Raw genomic sequence first — 24451 nt, forward strand, 5'->3', positions numbered from 1 at the left:
TGTGTCTGGATGGCCATGGAGATGCTGAAAAGCCCTGGGCAGAGTCTCTGTCTCTAGCGGACCGTGCTCTACTCGGCACTGGGGACTGGTACCGGGAGGCAAACCAGTACCGAGAATGAGATCGGGACCTGCGACCAGAGCGGTGCCAGGAGGTTGACCAAGATCTCGAGGCTCGACATTGAGAGCAGCTACGGAAGTCATGGTGCCTGGAACGGTGCCAGGAGCTGGAATGGTGCCGAGAGTAGCAGGCCGGCGAACGGGATACCGACCAGTGCCACGAGTGCGACCGGTACCGAGGAAGAGAACGCTGCGAGCGGCGGCGGGAGCGGGAGCGCCGATGGAACCTGGAACGTCTGCAGGACCGTGATCATGAACGGTGCGCTGCTCTGCTGTGCCAACAGAGGATGGTCTTATCAAGGCAGGCTTGCCGATAGACTGCATTACCCGCACCAGCAGTGCCGGGGGTTGAGGCAGCGTCGACTCTGTCATGGCAATCAGATCCCTCGCCGTTGAGAATGTCTCCAGCGTGGATGGAATAGTAAGCTCAACCACAGCTCGCGCCGGGGAGCTGACAGGCACCGGACTCGACAGCCCTCGTGGGACTGGAATCGACAGTGCCGACGTCATCAGTGCCGTGGCAGGTGTTGGTGCCAGGAGATCTGACTTAGACGAGCTCTCTGGCTGCGGTGCAGGTGGCACGGAAGCAGCAGGCTTTCTCGACCTCAGGGAGAGCAAGCGGTGCCGAGTCGACTTTGGTGCCGGTGACGAGAGGCCTTGGCAGTACCGGCATGGTCCAGTGCCGAGGAGGTGCTTCTGCCCGCCGATTGACCAGCGCTTGGTGCCGAAGGCGGAGGGGTAAGAGCCACCTCCATGAGGAGCTGCTTTAGCCGAAAGTCCCGCTCCTTTTTTGTTCTCGGCTTAAAAGCCTTGCAAATGCAACACTTATCTGTCAGGTGAGATTCCCCAAGGCACTTAAGGCAGAAGTCGTGTGGATCTCCTGTCGGCAACGGCTTATGACAGGCCGAGCATGGTTTGAAACCCAGTGAACCGGGCATGGGCCCCGGCACCGGGTGCGGGGAAGGGGCTAATCCCCGAATCCCTCTTAACTATACACTAACTATGAACAATAAAAATTAACTTTGAACTATATACACAACAAAATAACTAGAGAACTACGAGTAGCTAGGGAGGTGGAGGTCAGTAAAACCACAATCCACTGTTCCAACGACCGACATAGGTGGTAAGAAGGAACTGAGGGGCGGTTGGGTTGGCAGGGGTATATATCTGGCGCCATGACGGCGCCACTCCAGGGGGCACCCAGCTGATCCACCGAGTGTTGCTAGGGTAAAAATCTTCCGATGAACGTGCATGTGGCACGCGCACAACCTAACTGGAATGGATATGAGCAAGCACTCGAAGCAGAAGTTGATGTTATGAATATAAATCAGAAGTTCTGAGTTGTAGAAAGTTTATAAGGGAAGCAAAGGGCCACACGGAGAAACTGTGGTTAGGAAAGTTCAGACCCATAAGAAGGAGTTTTTTTAAACATATTAGGAACAAAAATAATCCTATCAATGGCATTGGTCTATTATTAGATGGAAATGGTAGAATTCTCAATAATAATTAATAATGCAGAAAAGGCAGACGTGTTCAACAAAGATTTCTGGTCTGCATCTGGGAAAAAATCAGATGATATACCGTAATCTCATATATGGTGGTGATGATATTCTTTTCATTCCGCTAGTATCTCTGAAGGATGTTAAAGAGAAGCTAGTAAAGTTGGACATTTTAAAGTCAACAGGTCCAAATAACCGAGGAGTTCACTGGACAGTTAATGTTGATTTTCAGTAAGTCTTGGAAACTGGCAAAATTACAGAAGACAAATAAAACTAATGTTAGGATAAATGAGATGACCCGGATAACTATAGGCCTTTCAGCCTGACAACAAACCCAGGCAAGATAATGGGGCAGCTGATACAGGACTCAATTAATAAAAACATTTAAAAGGGTAATATAATTTATGCAAATCAACATGGTTTTGTGGAAAATAGATCCTGTGAAAACTAACTTAATATACTTTTTTATGAGATTAGAAACTTCACTGATAAAAGAGATAGTGTTGATATAATATACTTAGACTTCTCTAAAGTATTAGATTTGTTACTGTATGACATTTTGATAAAAAACTAGAATGATACAAAATTAACATGGCATATATTAAATGGATTAAAAATTGGCCAACTGATAGGTCTCAAAATGTAACTGTAAATGGGAAATTGTCATTGACTAGGTATGTTTCCAGTAGGGTCCCACAGGGATCAGTTCTTGGCCCCACACTATTTAACATTTGTATCATTGACCTGGAAGAAAACATAAAATCATCACTGATAAAATCTGCACAAAAACTGGGAGAGTGACAAAGAGGAGGACAGGTCACTGATACAGAGTAATCTGGATCGTTTAGTAAACTAGGAACAAGCAAACAATATGCATTTTAATACAGCTAAATGTAAACATATTAATCTAGGAACAAAGAACACAGGCCATACTTACAGGATGTGAGACTCTGAAAAAGATTTGTGGAAAGGGAGATAATCAGCTGCACACGAGCTCCCTCTGTGATGCTGTAGCCAAAAGAGCTAATGCAATCCTGGGACGCATGAACAGGGGAATCTTGAGTTGAACTAGAGAGGCTATTTACCTGGTGTCCACAACTCAAGAATGAAGTTGTTAAATTGGAAAGAATTCAGGGAAGAGTCACAAGCACAATTAAAGGATTAGAAAACATGCCTTATAGTGATAAACTCAAGGGAATCAATCTATTTAGCTTCGCAAAGAGAAGTTTAAGAGATGACTTGATTAAAGTTATGCATCTATACAGGGAACAAATATTTCACAATGGGGCTCTTCAGTCTAGCAGAGAAAGGTAGAACATGATCCAATGGCTGGAAGTAGAAGCTAGACAAATTCAGACTGTAAATAAGGTGTAATTTTTTTAACAGTGATAGTAATTAACCAAAGGCCATGGTGGATTCTCCATCACTGACAATTTGTAAAACAAAATGGGATTTTTTTTCTAAAAGATCTGATCTAGGAATTATTTTGAGAAAACTCTATGGCCTGTGTTATACAGGAGGTCAGTTAGATGATTACAATGGTCCCTTCTGGCCTTGAAATTTGTAAATCTATGAAAGTGCTGTGTCTATGACTAAATGAGAATAGCAAACTCCTTTGGCTACAAGCAGAAAATGACTTGCATAACTGCATATTTTCTTAGAACGTTCTTAGAAAAAAGGAAACCTAACTTATTATGTGCTGCTAAAGTGCTATATTCTAAAATAGTGCAACCTATTGAAAACCTGTCTGAAGTAATTAGTAATGTATTCTTGCAGTGTCTGACCAATTGCAATTGCTACTGCACTTACGGGATTGGCGAAAATTTTTTACAACCTGCAAACGGTCTCTTAGGCAGGATAACAATGTGTGTGATTTATTTAAGTCTATCTAGATACCATTTGTTCTCCTAGATTCTGGTCCTTTATGCAAATGTAAAAACATAGTCTTTTTCTGAAACTCAGCCAGCACTTCTCCCCTCTGTCCTCCCTACAGCCTTCTCTAAGCAAGCACCACAGGAAGTAACACACAAGATAGATGGAACTGCCTGCCTATTAGAGTTCAGATACTTCAAACACTGTACAGTTGAAGCAGAGAGTCAGTTATAAAGTTTGAATGTGTTTTACAATGAATCACTTAGCTACTTATTGGAAGTTCTTGCCTACTGAGGCACATCCTAGAAACCTAGGAAAAATGGACAGGAAAGGGGGGTTGGAAGCTAGCCTCAGATGGTCAGTATAAACTTTCTGAAAGGAACTCTCTATAACATTTCTGTGCAGAACACTAGACAAATTAAATCCTGCATTAGGAGAGTATAAGTAATGGCCTCAATCTTGCAACGAGTTCCATTGGAGCATATTCCTGTGCTTGTGTGGAGCTCACTGCAGGAACTGGGTCAAATATACTTACCTGGAAAAACTATTCCTATTTAAAATTAGATAATTAGTTACTAAGGTGCTAACTACATAGATTTTTAATAATAGGCAATAGATTCAAATAATGATTTGTTCTGTTTTATCAAAAATGCACTGAGCATGGTTTTATATTAAAATGACTTTGTAACTGATTAATAATGTATTTTGCAATATTCTAATGAATTAGAATGCAACAATTTTGACTGCTTTTACCTCATCTGGAGAGGTGAAATGCTATCATTACTGTATATTAAAGGCAATCACATATATTGAATGCCTTTAACTGTATAAATGTTGAGGAAAGCAGGTACTGCTGAAAAATCATCTGAAAGTCATCATATTTCCAACCAGAATTAAGACTGCTTGAAAACCTGGCTATTAAGGACCTTAAGCAGTTCAGATGAGTTCTGAGTGTGAGGTTGTTTCACAGATAAATATTTATGTAGCAATAATCTTCTCCACGTATCACAAATAAACTCTGCACTCAAGCAGGCAGCAAGTAAGGCTTAGCTAAAATTATTAAAAAGTAAAATGTCAATAAAGGGCTAGAAGTAGATAATGCCCTGGAAGTACTGTACAGCTTGTGGTTGTTGCAAATGAGTTGCAGATTGGTTGTTGTGTTTAAATCTAGAACAACATAGCCACTTTGTTGCACTATATTTATTACACAGTCACTTTGTTGCTTTTGCAGGCTGAGTCCACTGCACACACCAAAGGTTTGCATCTCTCTATACCCACCACAAACTCCATGTGTACCAAACTCCCAACCTTTCTATTTGAGGGACTCCCTGCAACTCTCCACCCACCTCAATTAAAAGCAGCCTCAAAGCTACTCTAACTTGTGCTCAGACTGCCCATACCCCGTAAGAGCTATGATCAGCTGAGAACAAGAGAGTATAGCACGAGCAATGATGCCCTGGATGCATCCTGACCTCAGACCCTGGGACATCCTCTGAGTCAGATGCTGCATTCATGGTACAGAGGGAAGGGGTGTTATAGAACCATCCCAGCCCAGGGATACCCCCTCCTGATGCCAGTGATAGTCACCAGAATGTGGATGCATTCTGAGCCCTTTCCACTACTGATGCAGTATAAAGGGGCGCAAGGGCAACAGAGAAATTATTCCCACTTCAGTAGGATTAAAATAAACATTTGCAGGTCTGATTTCTTAGCCCTTATTCAGGCAAAAGTCTCACTAAAGTCAGTGCGAGCTGACATTGATTATGGAACTGCTAGACCAAGCCTACCTAAAATTTATTCTTTATACCATAAAAGGCGTGTTGCTTTCTGCTCATGGTTCTGTTATCACTTCGATACTGATAGACTATTTTCTCCTCTTAAGAATAGTTCCATTATTTAACTAGGTTTAAAAGTTCAGTTTACTGGGCATAATTCTGATCTCAATTTCTCAAACATAACAGGCATCACCACTGTTATAAAGAAGGTAGTATGGTGTAGTTGGGAGGAGAATTTGGTCCACTGAACGCTATTTGGTAGAACTGCTCTTTTTCTTTTTTAAAAACAGATACCACATTTGTTCCACATTGTTTCTTGGCTGGGACCAAGGAACAATGTGGGGTGTTCTGATGTGGATGCTCACACATTGAAATTGTACTTTCATTACTCTTTTTTTTTCCCCTTTAAATTGCAAGTTGTCCATTAAGTTTGTTAGTTAATTCTCTTAAGAACTTTGCAATGCATAGTAAATGTACTGGCTGATTTCTACAGATACCAATATTCACATTGGTTTCCTTTTATTAACAAGGTTTTCATTCTTTCTGAATTCTCCAAAGCCTGTTTTATTTTTCTTGCTAAAGGCTAGGTTATATAACAAAGGCAATTCAGTAGCTCAGCCATTTTAGAGTCACCATTAATGTCATTCCCTCCTCATTTATTAATGGGTCTACTACCACTCCAGTATTTCTTTTTTCCCCCCATGACATAGTTGTTAAAGCCCTTCTTTTTCCCCTTTAGCCAGTCTCAACTCATTCTGCTTCATTTTCTTCAGAAAAAATGTTAAGATGAATTAGATTTCCACCCAGCGCTGCAACATTGAGGGTCATTTTAAATAAATCATTTTCCATTACCTATTTACTGTAAATCCACCTAAAACCATAGTTAACAAATGAAGATCACCAATGAATCACAATAACACTTTCCTCTCAAAATATACCAGACTTGTGATGACTTTTTGAAAGTCAAAAGATTACTCTATTAACACCTCCAATGCCATGAGCTTCTGCATGCCCAAGGCTACACTCCGTGAAGCCTTTTCATTATTTTTAATGAGCAGTCAGGACCTACACAGTGTACCTCCACAAGACCACAGAAGCGCCCCTTTGTTGCCTGTGCATCACAGATCCTAAGAGTGTGAGAAATTTAAAAGGAATCCTGCTGCTTTTTAACAGCTTTCCATAAAGACAAGTGATAATTTCCTCCCTTTGTCGTTAGCTAGTATCCACTTCACCTCAAGTAATTCAGGCAGTAAGCTACTTTTAAAAAAACTAAAATTAAGCAGTATTTTATTTTTATTAAATTGCTGGCAAGTACCAGTCTCAGTGTTTGTTAGATATCTAGCCAGCCAAATGATGCAATAGCCTGCATCCATTATGCATTCTTGCAGGAAGCGGCCAGTAAATCAGGATGCTTGCTGTCGAGAGAGACTGTCTAGTGAACTGTGCAGAGATATGCCCAAGTCCTTCAGGGAGCAGGAACATTTTCAGCCTCTCATATGCTATTCCAATAGGTTTTAGCATTTAACTAGTTTTTGTTTTGAACTCTCCAGTTAAGGACACCCATATACAGAGAAACCTTCACTTGAGAGCCACATAACTTTATGTCAAACAATTATCTGTCTGCAATTGTCTCCTTGCAGTGACCATAAATCTTCCTCATCTATCTCCACACACTTACATTTTATTCGTTTATTCCCTATTCCACATCTGTCTGTGTTTCAGCCCATCCCCTCTCATTGCCAGAGGACAGAGAAGCTGGTATTTTCCAGTACTTTCTGATGTGTAATGTCAAATGCCCTGCTTATTACAACCAAATTGGCATTGTTACAATGGCCATTGAGAATAACGTAACTCCCCTCCCACCTCTCCCCTACAGGCCTACCCAATCATTAGAGAAACAATCTGATCAAGTCAGTTCAGTGGAGGGACTAGTCATTCCTTCTTTGGAAGTGCTCATCAATATCTGTCCTTTTATGTCCACTTTACAGGTCTCTTTTGTTCTTTCAAATGCCTCACTGCCAGGGCTGCTGATCATATGCACTAAGCACATGCTAGCATATAGGCTGTTTACAAAATGTGTGTGTATATATGACAAAAAACAAACAAACTTTCCTTCTTGACAAATAAAATTGCTATGAGTTGGAAACTTCTATAGTACACCTTCTGTTTACTGGGGCAGATCTTTAGTTGATGTAAATCATTATAGCTCCATTGCCACCAGTCCAGGATCTGACCAATAATCTTGAAAGTTTTCTTGATGCATTTATGGGTCAAATTCTGATCTCAGATGCACAGGAGTAAATCTGGAGTTATTCAAGCTTTACACTAATATAACAGAGAGTCAATGAACCTTCCTTATGTCTTTTATAATGGAAAAAGGTTCCCCTGGGCTGATTTTCCACTGTTCAAATCTAATCTGCAAGCAGTAGGAAGAATTTAGTTCATCGCAAGCTCTTGTAAACATGCCTGTCACACTGTGATTGGTGAGTAAATGCCTCAGTGGTCTGAGAAGACTTTTGGCCCGTTGCATAAAAATCATATACCCCTTAACAGGTTGGTGGACACTTAGCACAGACATACATGCACATCATGTTATTTATCAGGTAATAGTGTGCACACATACATATATATACAGATTTTCACAAAGTGATAACATGATGTGCTTTAAATAGGGGCACACACTTAACATTTTAGGACAAATATGGTGCATCTCTAGGACGGCAATATAGGGTACTTCTGCATTTCAGTGATCTAGTGGAGACCAGCAAAGTTTGTGGACTGGTAGTGACATCAAAACACACAGTACTATGGAAGAATAAAAGACACCCACCTTAAGAAGTTCATAATGCTGAATGCCATTCACTCCAATGTCAGGATCGATGGCAGAAGGGACAGAATAGCGGGAATTAATGGCTGTGTTCTCAGGAATGGAGATGTTAATAACTGTTGAGGGGAAAAGGGGAGCATTGTCATTGATATCCTCTATCAGGAATCTGATCTTGACCAGTCTGAAGACTTCATCAGGCAAAACTGCTACCTCCACCTCATAAAAGCAGCGGTTCTCACTAAAAATGCCAGAGCACAACTTCTCCCGGTCTATGCGGTTGGCAGTAGTGAATATCTCACCAGTGTTTTCCTCCACTCGGATTAATGGCACATCCCCAGTCTTATACACAAGCTTGAACTGAAGAGGTGATGAAAGGGACACATCCGGGTCCAGTGTCAAGTTCAGATCCTTAAGCAAATTGCCAATCAGGACATTTTCTGGCAGTTCTTCCCTCACAGTATAATTCTTCTCTTGGGCACCGGACTGAAATACAATGCAGGTTAATAAGACTGCCAAGAGGTAGGTTCCAGACAGCAAGTCCATCTCCAGAATGGCTAATAAGTTCTCCTGAAGAACACCAAGAGTAGCTGGAAAAGAGGAAAGAAAGGAAGAGATTATTAAAAAGCCCTAAAGCAGCACCCCAGCCAAATGGTGGAAATGCAAAAGCCAAGTGATTTGAGAATTGTTGCAAAACTAGGTCAATGAAATGCTATCTTTTACTGTGACCATTTTTACATAAAACAAGCAGCAATAAAGCAGATAATCCCTTATATCTGCTTTTTGTTGTTCCCACTTCATAAATGTTGAGTTCAGAATGTGAAGAATGGATACTCCAAAAATACAAGGGTCCCCATGAGAGAGTGTTCTTCCCACTCTCTGCTCCCTAAGACAAATCCTCCTTTCCAGCCCTCCCTCAGCTACATTGGTACTCATCTTTCTCTCACTCCCAACTCCTTGATCCTGTTCCCTAGCGAGGCAGCCAAGACAACCTCATCTCATCTCAGCAGGTGGTTTGCAAGCAGGCATCAGCTGACTGCCACCTGCTGGGGTGGGCTAATTCACTTCTGCATATGGATCTCTGCAGACCACAGAGCTGGGATACAAACCATACTGCTCTTAATCCATCTCTGAATTTCGCACAACTAAAACTACATTACAGCTCAAAGCATTAAAATGTTCTGTCGTCTAATATAGCAATTCACATGCGCAAGGAAAACTAATCAAAATGATGTCTGAAGACCTTCAGCCAAAAACTGATGGAAAGTCCAACTACCAGCACAACACACAGCAATCAGTCCACTTCAGAACCAAGGAAGGACTTGATCCAAAAACTACTGAAGACAATGAAAACACTGCCACTCATTTCAGGGGGCTTTGGATCAGGTCCCAGAAAAGCAGTAATCAAATCACACCAATGGTCTGTGTGCTTGCCTGGGTGCTCCTCTTTCTGCTTCAAATGTTTAAAGCTCTTATTATGACACAAATCTAGGACCAGTTGTCATGAATTAAACTACTACAGACCAGCAAGATGAGCTCCTAATGGGTTCAGTCCCACAAATGCTGAGAAAGTCGTCAGATAATGTCCATTCTGGACACTTGTCATTAACTTCAATGGGAGTTGTGATTATTTTTCTTTGGTAGGTTAACCAATGTTTTTTAGGGGTTGATCTCACCCTGTGATAAGTGGCTGCTTTTATTATGCTGGAAAATCAGCAACAGGGCATTTTTCATTGTATTAAAGTAATTCTAAATCAGGTCAAATTTGAGTCTGAACAACCTGCCAATGTTCCTTTCTCTTAAATACTCTCATATTTAGTGAAACCTAGTTCATGGCATCAATACTAGAACAGGATATGTATGTGTTTCAGGGAGAAGGGGAAGAACATTCAATATCATTCTGCCTGTTTTCTGAGCTGCATACAAACTGTATGCTGTATATACAAACACAGATGCCTGAAAACCCCAGACTTGTGGGGGAGGGAGAAAGGTGATTATCTTTAATTTCAGTATGGGTGAATCCCTCCAGTAGAGTAAATTTCAGGAAAATTATAAAATGTAGAGGTCTCCAGTTTGGGAATATAATGTGACATTACATCAATGTACACAATCTTTCCACTGATGGTAGAAGAGTCTGCTTCTCTGCAGCTCCTGACCTCTGACATCTGGAACAGCCTTCCTATGGGCCAGACACTCAGCTGGCATCAATTTAAAATTAACTTGTGAAGTCAATGGAACAACTTCAATTTACAACAACTAACGATCTGGTCCTCTACATCCCCCTTACCAACTCAACTGCATCTCTTCTTAATGTTCATATATATAAAAAAAGATGTTTCTTTCCTTGCTCTCCTAATTTTATTCTCCTTCTGTTCTATATGATTTAATGCCATAAACTTCATCCCAAAATGCTTTACTTGGAAGACGCATCACAAAATAAGGAACTAATCATGCAAATCTTTACATATCCAGGAAGACATTACTCCCTATTAACTGTTTTGGGGATACTCAATGAATGAGGATTTGCATGATTGGATATTAAGTTCATGTTGCATGGTACTATATTATCTGCAGTATTTTGATAATTCAGTGTAAGGTTTAATGCAACAATACACAGGCATTCAGGAGTGAAGGAACAGTATGGTACAAGCAGTCATTTTAAAAAATCCATTATTAGGGAATACTAATGCACTTTTAAATATATAATTAAGAAAGTTAGCAGCAGTTCCCAATGATCAATAACAGTAACAGTATTGTAGTATGCAACAATGAGTCCTGTGACACCTTAAAGACTAACAGATGTATTGAAGCATAAGTTTTCGTGGGTGAATACTATAGTATATGCATTTGATGACAGGATTCTGATAATACCATATAAATAAACCACTACGGATATTGTATTATTTTTATACCTGAGCATGTACTATATTAATGACAAGCTACCACCAAAAATCCTCACATCCTGTTAAAGGAGACAGACAGACAGACAGACAGACAGACACACACACAGCAATACGAAGAAATTACTTCAAGAAATAAATGAGGTGGGTTTATATTTCATTTTCATTATAGTTGGGATAAATACATTTATAACCTTTCCTTCCACAACAATAAGGAAAAATATATGCTGGCTACAACGAAGAGCTAGTGTTTAAAAGGCTGTCAAGGCCTCAGAATGGTATTATGTCCTTTAAATATTCTGAGTGTACTGGAGAGCACTGTAAATATCAGATATAGAAGAAAAATGGCAGTAAACATATACAGAACTAGTAGCTGTGGGATAGTATTCTTAACCTTATTGGTTCATTTGTGAGCAGAGGGATTACAAAACTAACTCAAGGCTTTACCTCCTGTGAATTATAGTCCCAGTGCTAAGATTGCCTGTGAAACCATGAGGATAAAATAATGCACAGATAATAATTATAATAAATATCATCATAAAAACAATGTATATGTATACACACACATCTACAGACCTGTACATATATAGATTATACTGGACAACCTTATAATTATTAAGGTAAAGCTGTTACTCTGTCCTTAACTCACCTAGCCACACTGCAGCTCTAAACACAATATACATTCTTACACCTGACATCACAAGCTTATATGCAGTAAGTTAATAGTGGAGTTTCAACCTAAACTCAGAGGGTCTTAAATTTTGTTTTTGTTTTTCAATTTAAATTACAGCCATATGATATATCTTACATTTCTTCATTAACAATTTAATATACTTCTGGTAAGCACACAAACCATGACATCCATTAATAACAGTTGATGAACTGTACCTTGAATGTGAGACATGCACATTGGACACTGTAGGTCTGACTCTCTTCTCTCTTCATTGTAAATCAATGCTAAGGGTATGGCTACACCTGAAATTTCAAAGTGCTGCTGCGGCAGCGCCGAAGCGTGAGTGTGGTCGGAGCGCCACCGCTGGGAGACAGTTCTCCCAGCACTGCAGGTAAACCACATCCTCTACGGGTGTAGCTTGCAGCACTGGGAGCCGCGCTCCCATCGCTGCAGCACTGATTACACTGAGGCTTTACAGCACTGTATCTTGCAGCGCTCAGGGGGGTGTTTTTTCACACCCCTGAGCGCGAAAGTTGCAGCGCTGTAAAGTGCCAGTGTAGCCAAGCCCTAACTCCACTGCAATCAATAAGCCTGACTGTCTCTGTGCAATCATTTTCAGTAGTGCAAAGTAGGTATAAAAGGACACCATGCTGATCTGGTATTCCATTTGTACAGGTGTAAATCATACAAGTTGCAAGGCAGAGCTGGTCAGAAAACAGAATTTCCATCCAGCGGGAAATTCGGACATTTTGAAATTTGTTTTCATTCCAAATTGGGATGAAGAGTTAGAATTTCAACAACAACAAAATTGTGGAACGAAAATTACTTAAAATTTTGATTTGGCAACATCAGAACAACCTTATCCCACATTCTGTTTAGATAATGTCAAATTATTATAATAATATATATACATACATATTAAGTGTAATTATACATATACTTATATTTAAATTAATATAAAATTCAAAACAAAATAATATTTTGATTTGGAATCATTTCATATTTATTTCTGTAAAATTTTGTCAAAAGTACTATGTTCCAGCAAAACATTTTGATTTTGATGAACATCATTTTCAACAGGGACCTTCCATTGCAAAATTTCCAACCAGCTTTACTGCAAGATCACGAAAAATCAGGCCCAGTGGAGTTACATGAATGTAAAATGGATGCAAGTTAAATCACAATCATGTTTATGCATACCTTGGTATTTGGTTAAGGTAGTAAGTTCCACCTCTTTGCAGTCAATTTTAGACCCTCCATCCTATACAAACTTGCTTCTGGTTTTTATTCTTCTAAACTAAGCAAGTACATACACATATTGACTGGGGTTTGGAGTTTTCATGGAAAACTGCTTACCCTACAGGATGAAAAAGTGACTGACACTGGTTTACAGTTCTTTAGCTGTGGAAACAGGGACTATTTTGAAGTGATATCTATTTTCCCTTCCAAACCAGTCGGCCTCAGTGTAGCCATGGTGCTTTAAGGGGCAAAAGTGATGTGATTCAAATTCTATGCTCAGATACATGGAACAAGCAGCTTATGCCATGGGGCAGGAACTGCACTTAAAAACAACCTATTTATATAGTGATGGCTGTTCTCTGTCTGTCATTTGTGCTTGGACTGATGGGGGTGCTATGGCAACAGCAACAGAAAGAAAAAAGGAGGGGGAGGTGTTGTCTAGCAACAAAACAAAACAAAAGGTTTGCAGGACATTCAGGAAATCAGAATATCTCTAATAGAATAATACATATAGCAGTTCATTGGCTATTGCGCATATTTCCCCCAAATATAGAAAACTATAAAAACGGGAAAAACAGAAACTAAGAATATCAGTGCAAAGAAGGAGACCAGAGAAATGGGAAATTGAGTTAGACAGAGAGAAAGAGAGAGCAAGAGAGAAGGGGATATTAAGGGGAATTGCAGAAGTGGGACAAATGACTGATACTAAAATGGTGAAGATAAATTGATAATGTGATAAGATAAAAAGGACAGAGAAAAATAAAAAATGTGGGGAGGGGAGAAAATCAGAGTCACTGTGGGGTGAGTGTGTTCTAGACGGTTGAGGCCCACTGGCAAAGCACATATTGCTGCTGTTAATATTCCGCTAGTACCATGACTAAACAGGGGACTTCTGGCTCCATGGTTGCCAACGCAGAACCTTTCATGAGCCCCGCAGACATTTTAGCCACTAAAAAAATGAAGAACAAAGTTGTTTTTCAGAAGGTAACGTTAGCTTGTGAAATGCTGGAAAGATGACTTAGGGCTGTGCCTGTCACCTGAACTGTGATAGTAAATGCCCTATATGGGAGAGCGTGGGGAGGGGGAAGGCAGGGTACCAGTTACACATTTGCTCATGTACACACACTCTCATGTGTGAACTAAAACAAATACAGTTGTTATCCAATACACTAAACTCTCATGCTATAATTTAAACCATATTACAATTTATCTTCAGTTTAATAGCTGTGGGCCTGGCATGTCTAGTTATGGACACTATATACTGACTGAGCTACAGTGCAGAAAATAAAGATTAAAAAATGTCACTGGAATTTGATTTTAATGCAGATCCAAATCCGGGCTCCTTTGAATTTAAGACTTAACTTGCTCTCTTTGAAGTCAATACCAAAACTCCCATTGCACGCAGTGGGATTAAGACTGGGACCTCTTAATTCATAGAAGTCATGGTATTGATGCAGAAATGAAGTTGTATACCATATTCAGAGAGCTAAGTAGCATTATCTCTGGATGTCTGAGTTCAAATTTGACTTGGATTATAAATTAAGTGAGCTTGAGTCTCTACTTAGGCACTAGTTAGCTGCAGTTCAAAGTGCTGTCAATCTACCTGGAAAGACCCATGGCTAGTATTGGATGCAGGGCTGCACATAAAAATACAGGAATATTATGTAGAAGCTTGTAGCTAAAGTTTGTAGCGCTGAACTCCTCAGAAGGCCAAGTTCAAAACACTATGTCAAACCAATATTTCTTATGGCAGAAGACCACTAATAGTATCTGCAAATGGCTGGTGACATGTACTCTTTCTGTCAGTCAGCAGTATGACCCGAACATGGTTTAACTTCTGATCAGTGCGAGCCAACTGTTACCTATCTCAGTTCCCACAATCAGTTCTTTTTACTCTAAGCCTTCTAAGATGCTGGGTCACAGTGCCATGCCATGTACTTAGGACTTTGAATCTCTGAATCCTTCTGTTCAATGCTGACACTAATAACACATGGTTATCAGTGTTGTTCCATGGACATCAACTGCTACATTGTTAGGTGGTTGTGCCTTTTTCTTTTTTTTTTTTTTGGCTAGAAATCAATAACTTGTGTAAAAAAAAAAATCTCTATTGTTCATCATCTCATATATTATGTTTTATTCAAGAAACTGATTTGTTCTGATGAGTGAACATTTCAAGAAAGATACAGCCTTCACCTGCAGTTGGAAATCTGGGAAAGTGTTCCCCTAACTGGCTAAAAATGTTCTTTTAGAGCTAAGAAGCAAACTAATCTCACACCTTCTCAAATATTTACTCACTCGACTTAATTGAAGGTTATTTTTCTGCATAATTCTCACTCTGTCACTATTCCAGGCCACAATCTTTTTGTAGCCATCAATATCCCATGAGCATCCACTCAGCACACAGTGTATTCCATAGAGATGCTTGGGAAGAAAGACAACCGTCTCTCAGAAAAACAGATCTGAGGAAGTTTCATGCCCAGAAGTATAAACTTAATGCTCTAAGAGTCTGATTTGCCAAGTTTCCTACCTAAGTAACAACACTGATTTGACTGGGGCTACATTACTCGTAATTTCCACCACTATAATAGAATGAGGCCCTACATTCTTATCAACATGGGAAAACATCAGTCACTATTCAAATGGGAATTCAGAGGAACAAGAGAAAGACTTTGGGCTTGGCTACATTAGAAATTTCAAAGCGCTGCCCCGGCAGCGCTGTGAAGTGTGAGTGTAGTCAGAGCCGCAGCGCTGGGAGACAGATCTCCCAGCGCTGCTTGTAAACCACATCCCTTACGGGTGTAGAGTGCAGCGCTGGGAGCCGCGCTCCCAGCGCTGCCGCCCTGATTACACTGACACTTTACAGTGCTGTATCTTGCAGCGCTCAGGGGGGTGTTTTTTCACACCCCTGAGCACGAAAGTTGCAGCGCTGTAAAGTGCCAATGTAGCCAAGCCCTTTGTATTCTTCAGCTGCATAAGGTTAGGCATGTGTTTAAAGTACTTTATTGATTCAAGGCTTTGGCTCATCCAGGAGCATTGTATTTCTAGGTTTTGAAAGGCATAGCTCCTGTTTCTGTAGGAAGGGGGAAACCTCTCCTCACATTTACTAACAGGAGTGTAAGAAACTAGGTGTGATATCCAGTAGTTAATGAAGTCACACAGTCAAAACTTGGAAAAGAACAAGGGGTTTCTTTTGCTAAATTACAGAGTTCCAAATTATTAATACTGACCTGCAACTGATGTGTACAGTGCTAGCTTCGAGGAATTGCAACTTGTATTTATAAGATACAAAAATGAAACAGTCATAAACAAATGGGCAATGCTGCTCTGTAATCAACTATGCTCCATCCACATGCATCTGGTACGCTGGCCCAGTGGGTCCCCATCATTCTTTTGATCGTTCCACATTAATCCACATATAACTGAAGTTCCCTTCCTGCTAAATCTACAGCTGCAAGTTTGGGAAAATGCTGAGAGCTAACACAACTGCAAATATTTCAAAAATGCTATGACTATCACTTATTTTGGAAAATCGTAATCATATGCTGCATTAACTTTTTCTATAAACTGGTAACACTGGGAAATAGAGGGCACTGCTATTAGCAATGAAACAGGTTTGCACCAGTGTTGAGAATTAGATATATGGAATGAGAACCGAAAGCATGGAGGAAAAGGTGAAGATCTCCCAGCTGATGAGATGTCTACTTCAATTTACTCAAGTAGAAGCACTGCAGTACATAAAAAAAATAAATCTATAATGCAGCTAAATGCTATAGCTCAATGTTAAGAATTGACACTGTAGCAACAATTAAAACACAAGAAAAACAATGTACAATGCATTGCAAAAATAGTCAGAAAATGGCACCAAAAGAGTGCTAGGCAATTCTGTATGTCACATCTAGTGTAAAAATGTATTTTTGTGCCACCACATGATAATTTTTTCCTTCCACAAGCCCACAGCAAGAGAATCAGACACTAAAATATGAAATGAACATTCTTGAGTGTTAGACTTATTTCAATTTAGAATATATGATTACACTTAAAAATGAAAGTAAAATTACATATAGCAATTTGTCTCAATCACTTAGCAATGGGTAGGGTCAAGATCACTAATGTTATAGCTAATGCATTTTGCATTAGCACATTGCATCCAGATAATATTAACCTTCATCATTGAATAGGTAGAAACCAGATGTGTTGCTTAGGAGTACAGATTATTTTGCTTAACTGGCTACTACCGACCTACTAGATAAAAGTCTGGTTAAAAGCATCCTGTCACTTCCCTGCAGAAATGGCAACCTTCCTTGCTTTCAGTGTGGAAACAATCCTTAGCTGGACATATTCCTGGTTCAAAAACCAGGTATGTTCTACTTGCACACTGTAGGGCATGCCATGCACAAATCATGTTGTGCTTCTAAGAATGGATAACTGGTTCGCAGAACCTGAGTGTTGATGAGCCAGCATTCTGTTGATGGCCTGTGGGGTTTCATGTCTATTTCTTGGACTTGCGTGCATTTTATAGAGATGTTGGCAGGATTTTATTTGAAATTAGGCAGATTTGAGGCCTATCATAGCTGAGTCAGTTAGATTAACTCATCTTATTTGTTAGGACTGAAATTTGGGGTACAGGTCTGTCGCATCTTACGCTGGAGCTATGTTCCACAGTCAATGCATAAAGCAAAAATCGCGTATAGTCAAAATTACACTGAATGTAATGGCGGGCAGAATCACCCATACTACAGGTACAGTATTAAAATTGTTATTTTTCTCTTTATTTTTTGTTTTTGCCGACCATGTAAAGCTGAAATCATGCATGTTAAACGCACGTAAGATGCGACAGACCTGTATTCTGTCCTGTTTGGGGCATACGTTTGTGTGTTGTGAGACAGCGCTATTTTGTCCCTCAACTCTTAACGATGATGACAATGAATTTATGGAGAACTCTGCCCAGATGGTACAAGACATGTATGTTTGGTGAACGGTGCAAATATATCTTAGGCTCTGCTTGTCCATTGGGGCCCTGTATCCTAGACTGCCACATTACTGACATGCATTCTCTATTTTCATATTATTTTTAGCCTGGATTTGGGAAAGGTGAGAGCACTGAAGGAACACAGTTGGCTCTGATGTATTGTGGTATCTGGTTATGACCTATTAACAGAAAGGGTAGGCTAATTTCTTAGGTCTGTATTTCTCATTCATTTGTGAAAAGGACGTCTCAAAATGATGATTACCTGATGGAGAGCTGTGCTGGTCGCTGACGGGGATACTGCATTTCTGGAACAGGTTTCGTAACAGTTTAAGTTCCTGTGCATACCCAGTGGGTTAGGGTTTGGCTGGGCCAGAGCTTCCAACAGCAAGCCCCAGTCTTACTGGAATAATAGCTCGCATACCTGTGGCCTCTCCTTAATGGGGAGCTATAGGCCACAGCTCTGTCAGATTATTCACTTCTAGAAGTCCAAATGCTGCCCTTTGTTGCAGCCTGCTGGGCCCTGAAAACAGCTCCTCCATAGTGAAGGTCCAGGCTGTGAGTGGGAGTCTCCCTAGCGTGATGGTCCCTCATAGAGCACCCACTCTTCCATTTACATCCTCCCATAACTGGGGTCTAGCCATCTGCTCCTCTCTCCACAACTGCCAGCTTGAATGCAGCCCCAGGGGGCAGCTGGGCTTCTCTCCCCCTTTGCAGCGGGGAAGTGGAGGTGAACCTTCCCCCGCTCTTTTTTTTTCTTTTGCAAGGGAAGAGGGAAATCAGGGTATATCCACCCCATTACAGTTGCAAACAAACAACATAAAATAACCTCAGAGCCACTTTTTCTCTGAGATATGTAGTATATTTCAAATCAGTACAATAATTACAAGCCATGGGCCTGGTTTGCTCTCCAGTGGCAAGGGCTTATGGGCAAGACAAAAATCTGCAATGTTTCTTTCACAGATTTTCCTCCTCGCTGTTACACTGGCTGAGGTGGGAGTGATAGGTTGTCCCTAAGGAAATGATGTGTGAGACCACAATCCCACAGATCGCAGGGAATGCTCTGGAAGTCAGAGTCACCTGGAGAGTGAACTTCTGCTTGCCACAAGTCCTTTGGGGGACAGGCAGGGGCAACAGATGGGGTAAAGGTGCATCCCTCAGCTCTACTTTAACCTTCTATGTCCCAATCCCATGTGAGAACTCCACAAGTGCTGCGGAGGAGAGAACATTGCCATGGAGATAGCCAGGGCCGTCCTTAGGCATAGGCAACATAGGCAGCTGCGTAGGGCACCTGAAAATTTGGGGCACCACTGGGTCTTAGTGTCCACCCTCTTCTTTTCCTATCCCTGTTCTGACCCTTCCTGCAGGCTCCCACAGATGGCTGCTCTAGCCTGGTGAGTCTTCCTTGGGAGGGAATCTAGTAGTTAAAAGTGAAAAAACCTCCAGCCTGCCAGACCTATTAGCACAACATTGAAACTGTTAAAGAGACATTCAAGGGGTAATAAAGCCATTTAACAGGCATTTGCCAACCCCAAGGTATATACTGACAGGTTTCAGAGTGGTAGTCCTGTTAGTCTGTATCAGCAAAAACAAGGAAAAGTCCTTGTGGCACCTCAGAGACTAACAAATTATTTGGGCATAAGCTTTTGTGGGCTAGAACCCATTTCATCAGCTGTCCACGAAAGCTTATGCCCAAATAAATTTTTATACTGTCAGTTTCTGACTTTACTGACAAAAACAGTTGTGCATTAATGTAATATTTACACAGAACATGTCAGTCTACAGGACCTTAGTTTAAAATTTGCTTTAAAAATATTTCATTAGTGAGCTGGTGAAGATTATAAAATCACATTTCTAAAAAATGCTTGCATAGAGTTTTAGATGCACAATCATCTTTAGCCTTAAATGCGTGGATCTTCAGACATACAGTTTTTTAAATAAATCCTTCAAAAGACCTCCCTTATCTAAAATACACATTTTAATTACTATAGTTAAAAAAAAAAGTGCTTCCAAGTCTTCCTGTCCTTTCTGTCCATCCCTTCACCACCTCTCCCCCCACTCCCCACTGAAGAGAGCCCTTAAAGGGACAACAGTCCTTCCCTTCCAGATAGCTGGACAAAGAGTTTCCCTTTCTTTACTTCTGACTATCTGATGAACTAGTTTTAAAAGAACCCTCCAGCAAAATCAGTACCTTAGTAAGACATAAAATCCTTGTTATACCTAAAATCTTTGGAAACATATTTTTTTAAAGTTGGTGAAATTTCATAACCATGTCTCTTGTTATGGAGATCACACAAAGTAAATTACTGTTCCCTTTTTCTAAAAGCAATGAACATTGTTATGAACACACTAAACCTCTCTGATTAATTTAAAATAATGTCTTTGTTTCAGTGAGTTAAATATGTAGTAATCTGGAATGCTGGCTTAAGGTTTGAGTACATTTAAAATATAAATTCAGCTTAGAAATACTGATTAAGAAAATGTAAAACACAGAAGAGCTGCATCATGTATTCCATTATATGTAATGTTGTATTCAGCAGGACAGCTGACTCACCCTTACTACGAAGTTTTTGCAAATAAATCTCTGACAAACTTCAGGGCATATCAAAAAACCTGTGACTGACATTTTTTATTCCCAAATTTTAGTGCTTTTAATTAGGTACTTTCTTCATGTCCATTCTGCATGAGGGAGAGGGTATGGGAGTCTCTGCGGGGAACTGTGACTCTCCGCCACCATGAGGCAGGCCGGGCATCTTATTATCCTTTGCTGTCTCGTCCCTCCTCCCCCTCCCGCACCAGGCTGTGAGCTTGGGCTGCCATCTGGCATAGGGGCACCAGTTTAATAATATTGCGTAGGGCCCCATAAATCCTAAGGATGGCCCTGGAGATAGCTGACTTCCCTTCCTGCCAAGGAGCTGGGCAAGCCATTCAGAGGGTTTCCTCTCCATGCTCAGCACTTGCAGGATCTAGCTGCCCCTTTATAATTAGTACTGAAGTCCAGAGGACAACAATTATCTGTTACATTGTTACAGCGCCTGAGTATACCCAGAAAAGTAGACCTTGTGCAGTTGTGTGGACAAACAGAACTGAGAAATCCACCAAATCAGAGTACATGCAGTACATACAGGGTCCATTCTGATACTAAATGGATTACAGGAAGAAAAAGCCAGGGGCACACTTTGGTAGACATGTATGGTGGGGGGTTAGCACAGACCTCCCTTTGACTAATGGGAGTCACACAAGTAAAACACTGAAAATTTAGGGGCCAGAGTATTAAAGGGACCATATTTGGTACTGCAATTTATGGCATCCCCTGTGTACTACTACAGACGTTCTGAAAATGAACAGGCTCCTCAATGCCTGGCTGCTGGAACAGGCCGTTGTCTTTCAGTTTTGTAGCATATAAAATTTCTTTAAAAAACATATATATGCAAAACAGTTATATTTTATACTTCTCCAAAAAGTGAACACAAGAAACAGGCAAAAACATAAAAATAAAAACCCCCAGTCTCCAGGCATTTTGATTTGTAACCAGGTCAAACACACAAGAAATAAAAAACTGCCCTTTCTGACAACAGCTCTTCCTGTTGTCTCCAGGGTGAATTATGGGTTAAGAAATTATTGGGTTTTTGTTTTGTTTTTTTGTCTTTCTGTATAACCAAAATCTCCATCTATGCCCAAATAAATCTGTTAGTCTTTAAGGCGCCACCGGACCCCTTGTGTTTTTGTGGATACAGACTAACACGCTTAGCCCCTGATACTTGACATCTAGGGTGAAGATACTCCCTTTTCCTCCAGAAATTTCATGCACACACAGATACATCTTTGTCATTCTTTCTTTTGGAAAATCTTGTTAAGACAAGAATTAGATGTTCTTTATATTTATATTCTGTAATTATAGCTGAAATCACAAAATCTGGTAAGTTCTCCTTCATTGTTTAGTGCTCCTTCCCAGCAAGAAAAAGGAGAGAACATTTGGTCTCCTGGGATGAAGTCTTAGGATTCGTGCATTAGATTTCAATTTCCAGCCTCCTAATCAGAGCTTTAAGAAGTTTTCTAGCTGCACTCTTTTTTTAATCCTCTCCTTTTAAATTATTTCTATTTCCAATTAATCTTATTCCTGTCTATCCCTTTCCATAGCTGACTACCTTGCAGGATAACTTCCCAGAAGTTAACATACTGGTAAACCAACCTGTCAGAACAGGATACAAGAATGAAAATCAGGGAAGGGAAGGTTGGTGAACCTTAGCTAGATTTCCCCCCCTAACACACACACAAACGGTCAACATGGCTACCTACAATAGGATTAGGAGATTACATTATAAGACAGTTAGAAAAATAGATTTTAATATTTGCTTCTGTTTCTAATCTTCTTAAGACTAAGTCAAATTTGATACATTTTGTGCCATTTTCTACCCTATTTCCAGTTTTGTCAGACTGGTGGATTAAGGGCCCAATCCTACAAACCCTTACACACTGAAATAGTCCTTACTCATGCAAATAGTTCCACTGACGACAACGGAATTACCTAGGCTAGCCCAGGACCCTAATATTGTGCCCTTTTATTTTCTTTTATAGTTTATTCCATGAGAAGTAGAATAGTTCAGACAATTTTACATTCATCCTTTTGAGCACTTCCACAGAAAGCAAAAAAATATGTTTCACACACAACCCACTTCCCTTAAAAACCAGTTTACAAAGTGCACAAACAGTCAAACAACACTGACCGGGTCCACTGGGGATACTTTAGGTAAGAGCTTGAAGCGTTTTGCCATTTGCTAACAGAGGAATCATCTCCAAATTTTAATAATTTTCTGCTAGTTTTTACATAGGCTTAAAGGTAACTTAAATGAAAAGGTAACTCAAACTAGTAGGTATTTGTCAAAGGCCTAATACATAATGATCCCAGTAAGAATTGTCTCTCTTCTCCTTGGCTCATGATTCCTAAAACTCAGTCCTATAAAACAATTCAATTCTACAGTCTGAGCCTCTCACATTCGACTCAAAAAATGTGGCCAATTTGCTGCTCTTCACACTTGTCCTAACATATTTACATATGTGGTGTTTGTACAATATGTTACATGCTATCCAGTTTGAACCCAGTCTTGTAAGCACTTAAAGGAAAAACTACTCACTACCATGAGTAGCTCAGTAATGAGTGCCTGCAAAATCAGTCTCTTAATTTCTTTCTGAATGTGTACAAATGCTGTCATCAGTAAAGCATGTTGTGAATTTTTGTTCAATCAGTTCTACTGAAATACAAAGTCCATTGTAAGAGTAATGGAACCATTTAATTATATAGCAGATTCCTCTAACCAAAGTGCCATAACAACAATAAAATACTCAATAACAAAGAAATGATGGCATGCAGTGCACTGTTTTTTTCAATGAGATATAAAGCCAGAAGCTGATCATTTTGCAATTTTTTTTTTAAAGGAGCCCTGGCACTTTTCACATGAATAGGCATGTTAGTAACAATATCCTGCCCAAATTCCAGGTACTCACAGTCTGCACTACCTACATTCCTTCATCTCATAGTTTCAGTTGGATAAATTATTCTTTCCTCACTTACATAAAACCACTTCAGTGCAGTATTACTTGTACATTATTTCAGTGGTGTGAGAAGCAATCTGTATACTTACAAACTATGAAGCACTTTGGGATCTTTCAGGATGAAAGATGCTGTATACATAAAGGTATAATTAGCAATAGGAGCTGCACTATTGCGTGATTTTAGAAAAAGTGTACCCTGAGCAAAAAAAATTAACCCTCTTTTTCCTATTAATCACAGAAATAAAACCACAAAAGAACATGGAAAGCAGTTTGTTATACAAAGTTACTTATAATATGCTAAACAGGAGACTGACACTGTTTTACTAACGAGAAGAGGAAACGTCACTTGGGGCTTGATCGTGCTTCATTGAAGTTAATGGCAGTTTCACCATTGACCTCAATGGGAGTAAGATCAAACCCCTTCTTATTAATTCCCCTCTCATAAATTAATAGCCATTTACTAACCATCTTCTTACTTAATAGTACAAGCTGACTATATACACGTGAACAGGACATTCTTTCCAGGCATAAAGATCTGACATAAGCAGTGAAATGTGACATAGACCAAAGCAGTATGCGTATCATTTTGTTAATATAAGTCCCGATTCTATAACCCCTTTTCATAGTGAATATGGCAGGTAGTCCAAACAGACCCTTTTGATCAGCACTAAGGGTCTGATCCAATACCCACTGATGTCAATGGAAAGGCTCACATTGATTTAAATGGGCACTGGACCTGGAGCTAAAGCTACTAGAAATTTAAAATGCAATACAAATTATTCAAAATGTAAGCAAAGACTGCAGAACTGGATCCTTTATTAGCTGTGATGGGGCAAGGCCAGATGGCTATAGTAAAGTACTGAGAAACAGGTATTTTAGCCCCGGGCTAAACAAATCCCTAGTACCCTGGTAACCAAATGGCAGTTGCTCCAGGTTAATCAAGGCACCTGGAGCCAATTAAGATCTTTCTAGAAGGCAGTAGAGATAGCTACTTTAATTAGAACACCTGCAGCCAATCAAGGCAGGCTAATCA

General features: G+C 40.1%; 1 protein-coding gene across 3 annotated transcripts in view; it reads right to left on the reverse strand.

Moving 5' to 3' along the window:
- Positions 1 to 24451, reverse strand: part of PCDH11X (protocadherin 11 X-linked) — a 1065677-nt gene that overhangs the window by 948492 nt on the left and 92734 nt on the right. For all 3 annotated transcript variants that reach the window (XM_032762349.2, XM_032762343.2, XM_032762359.2), the window contains exon 2: positions 8094 to 8677. In XM_032762349.2, the coding sequence (XP_032618240.1) occupies positions 8094 to 8633 (540 nt within the window). In that variant the 5' untranslated portion in view covers positions 8634 to 8677. The remainder of the gene's footprint in view (positions 1 to 8093; positions 8678 to 24451) is intronic.

The sequence above is a fragment of the Chelonoidis abingdonii genome, chromosome 8 (genome assembly GCF_003597395.2).
Source record: "Chelonoidis abingdonii isolate Lonesome George chromosome 8, CheloAbing_2.0, whole genome shotgun sequence".
NCBI lineage: Eukaryota > Metazoa > Chordata > Testudines > Testudinidae > Chelonoidis > Chelonoidis abingdonii.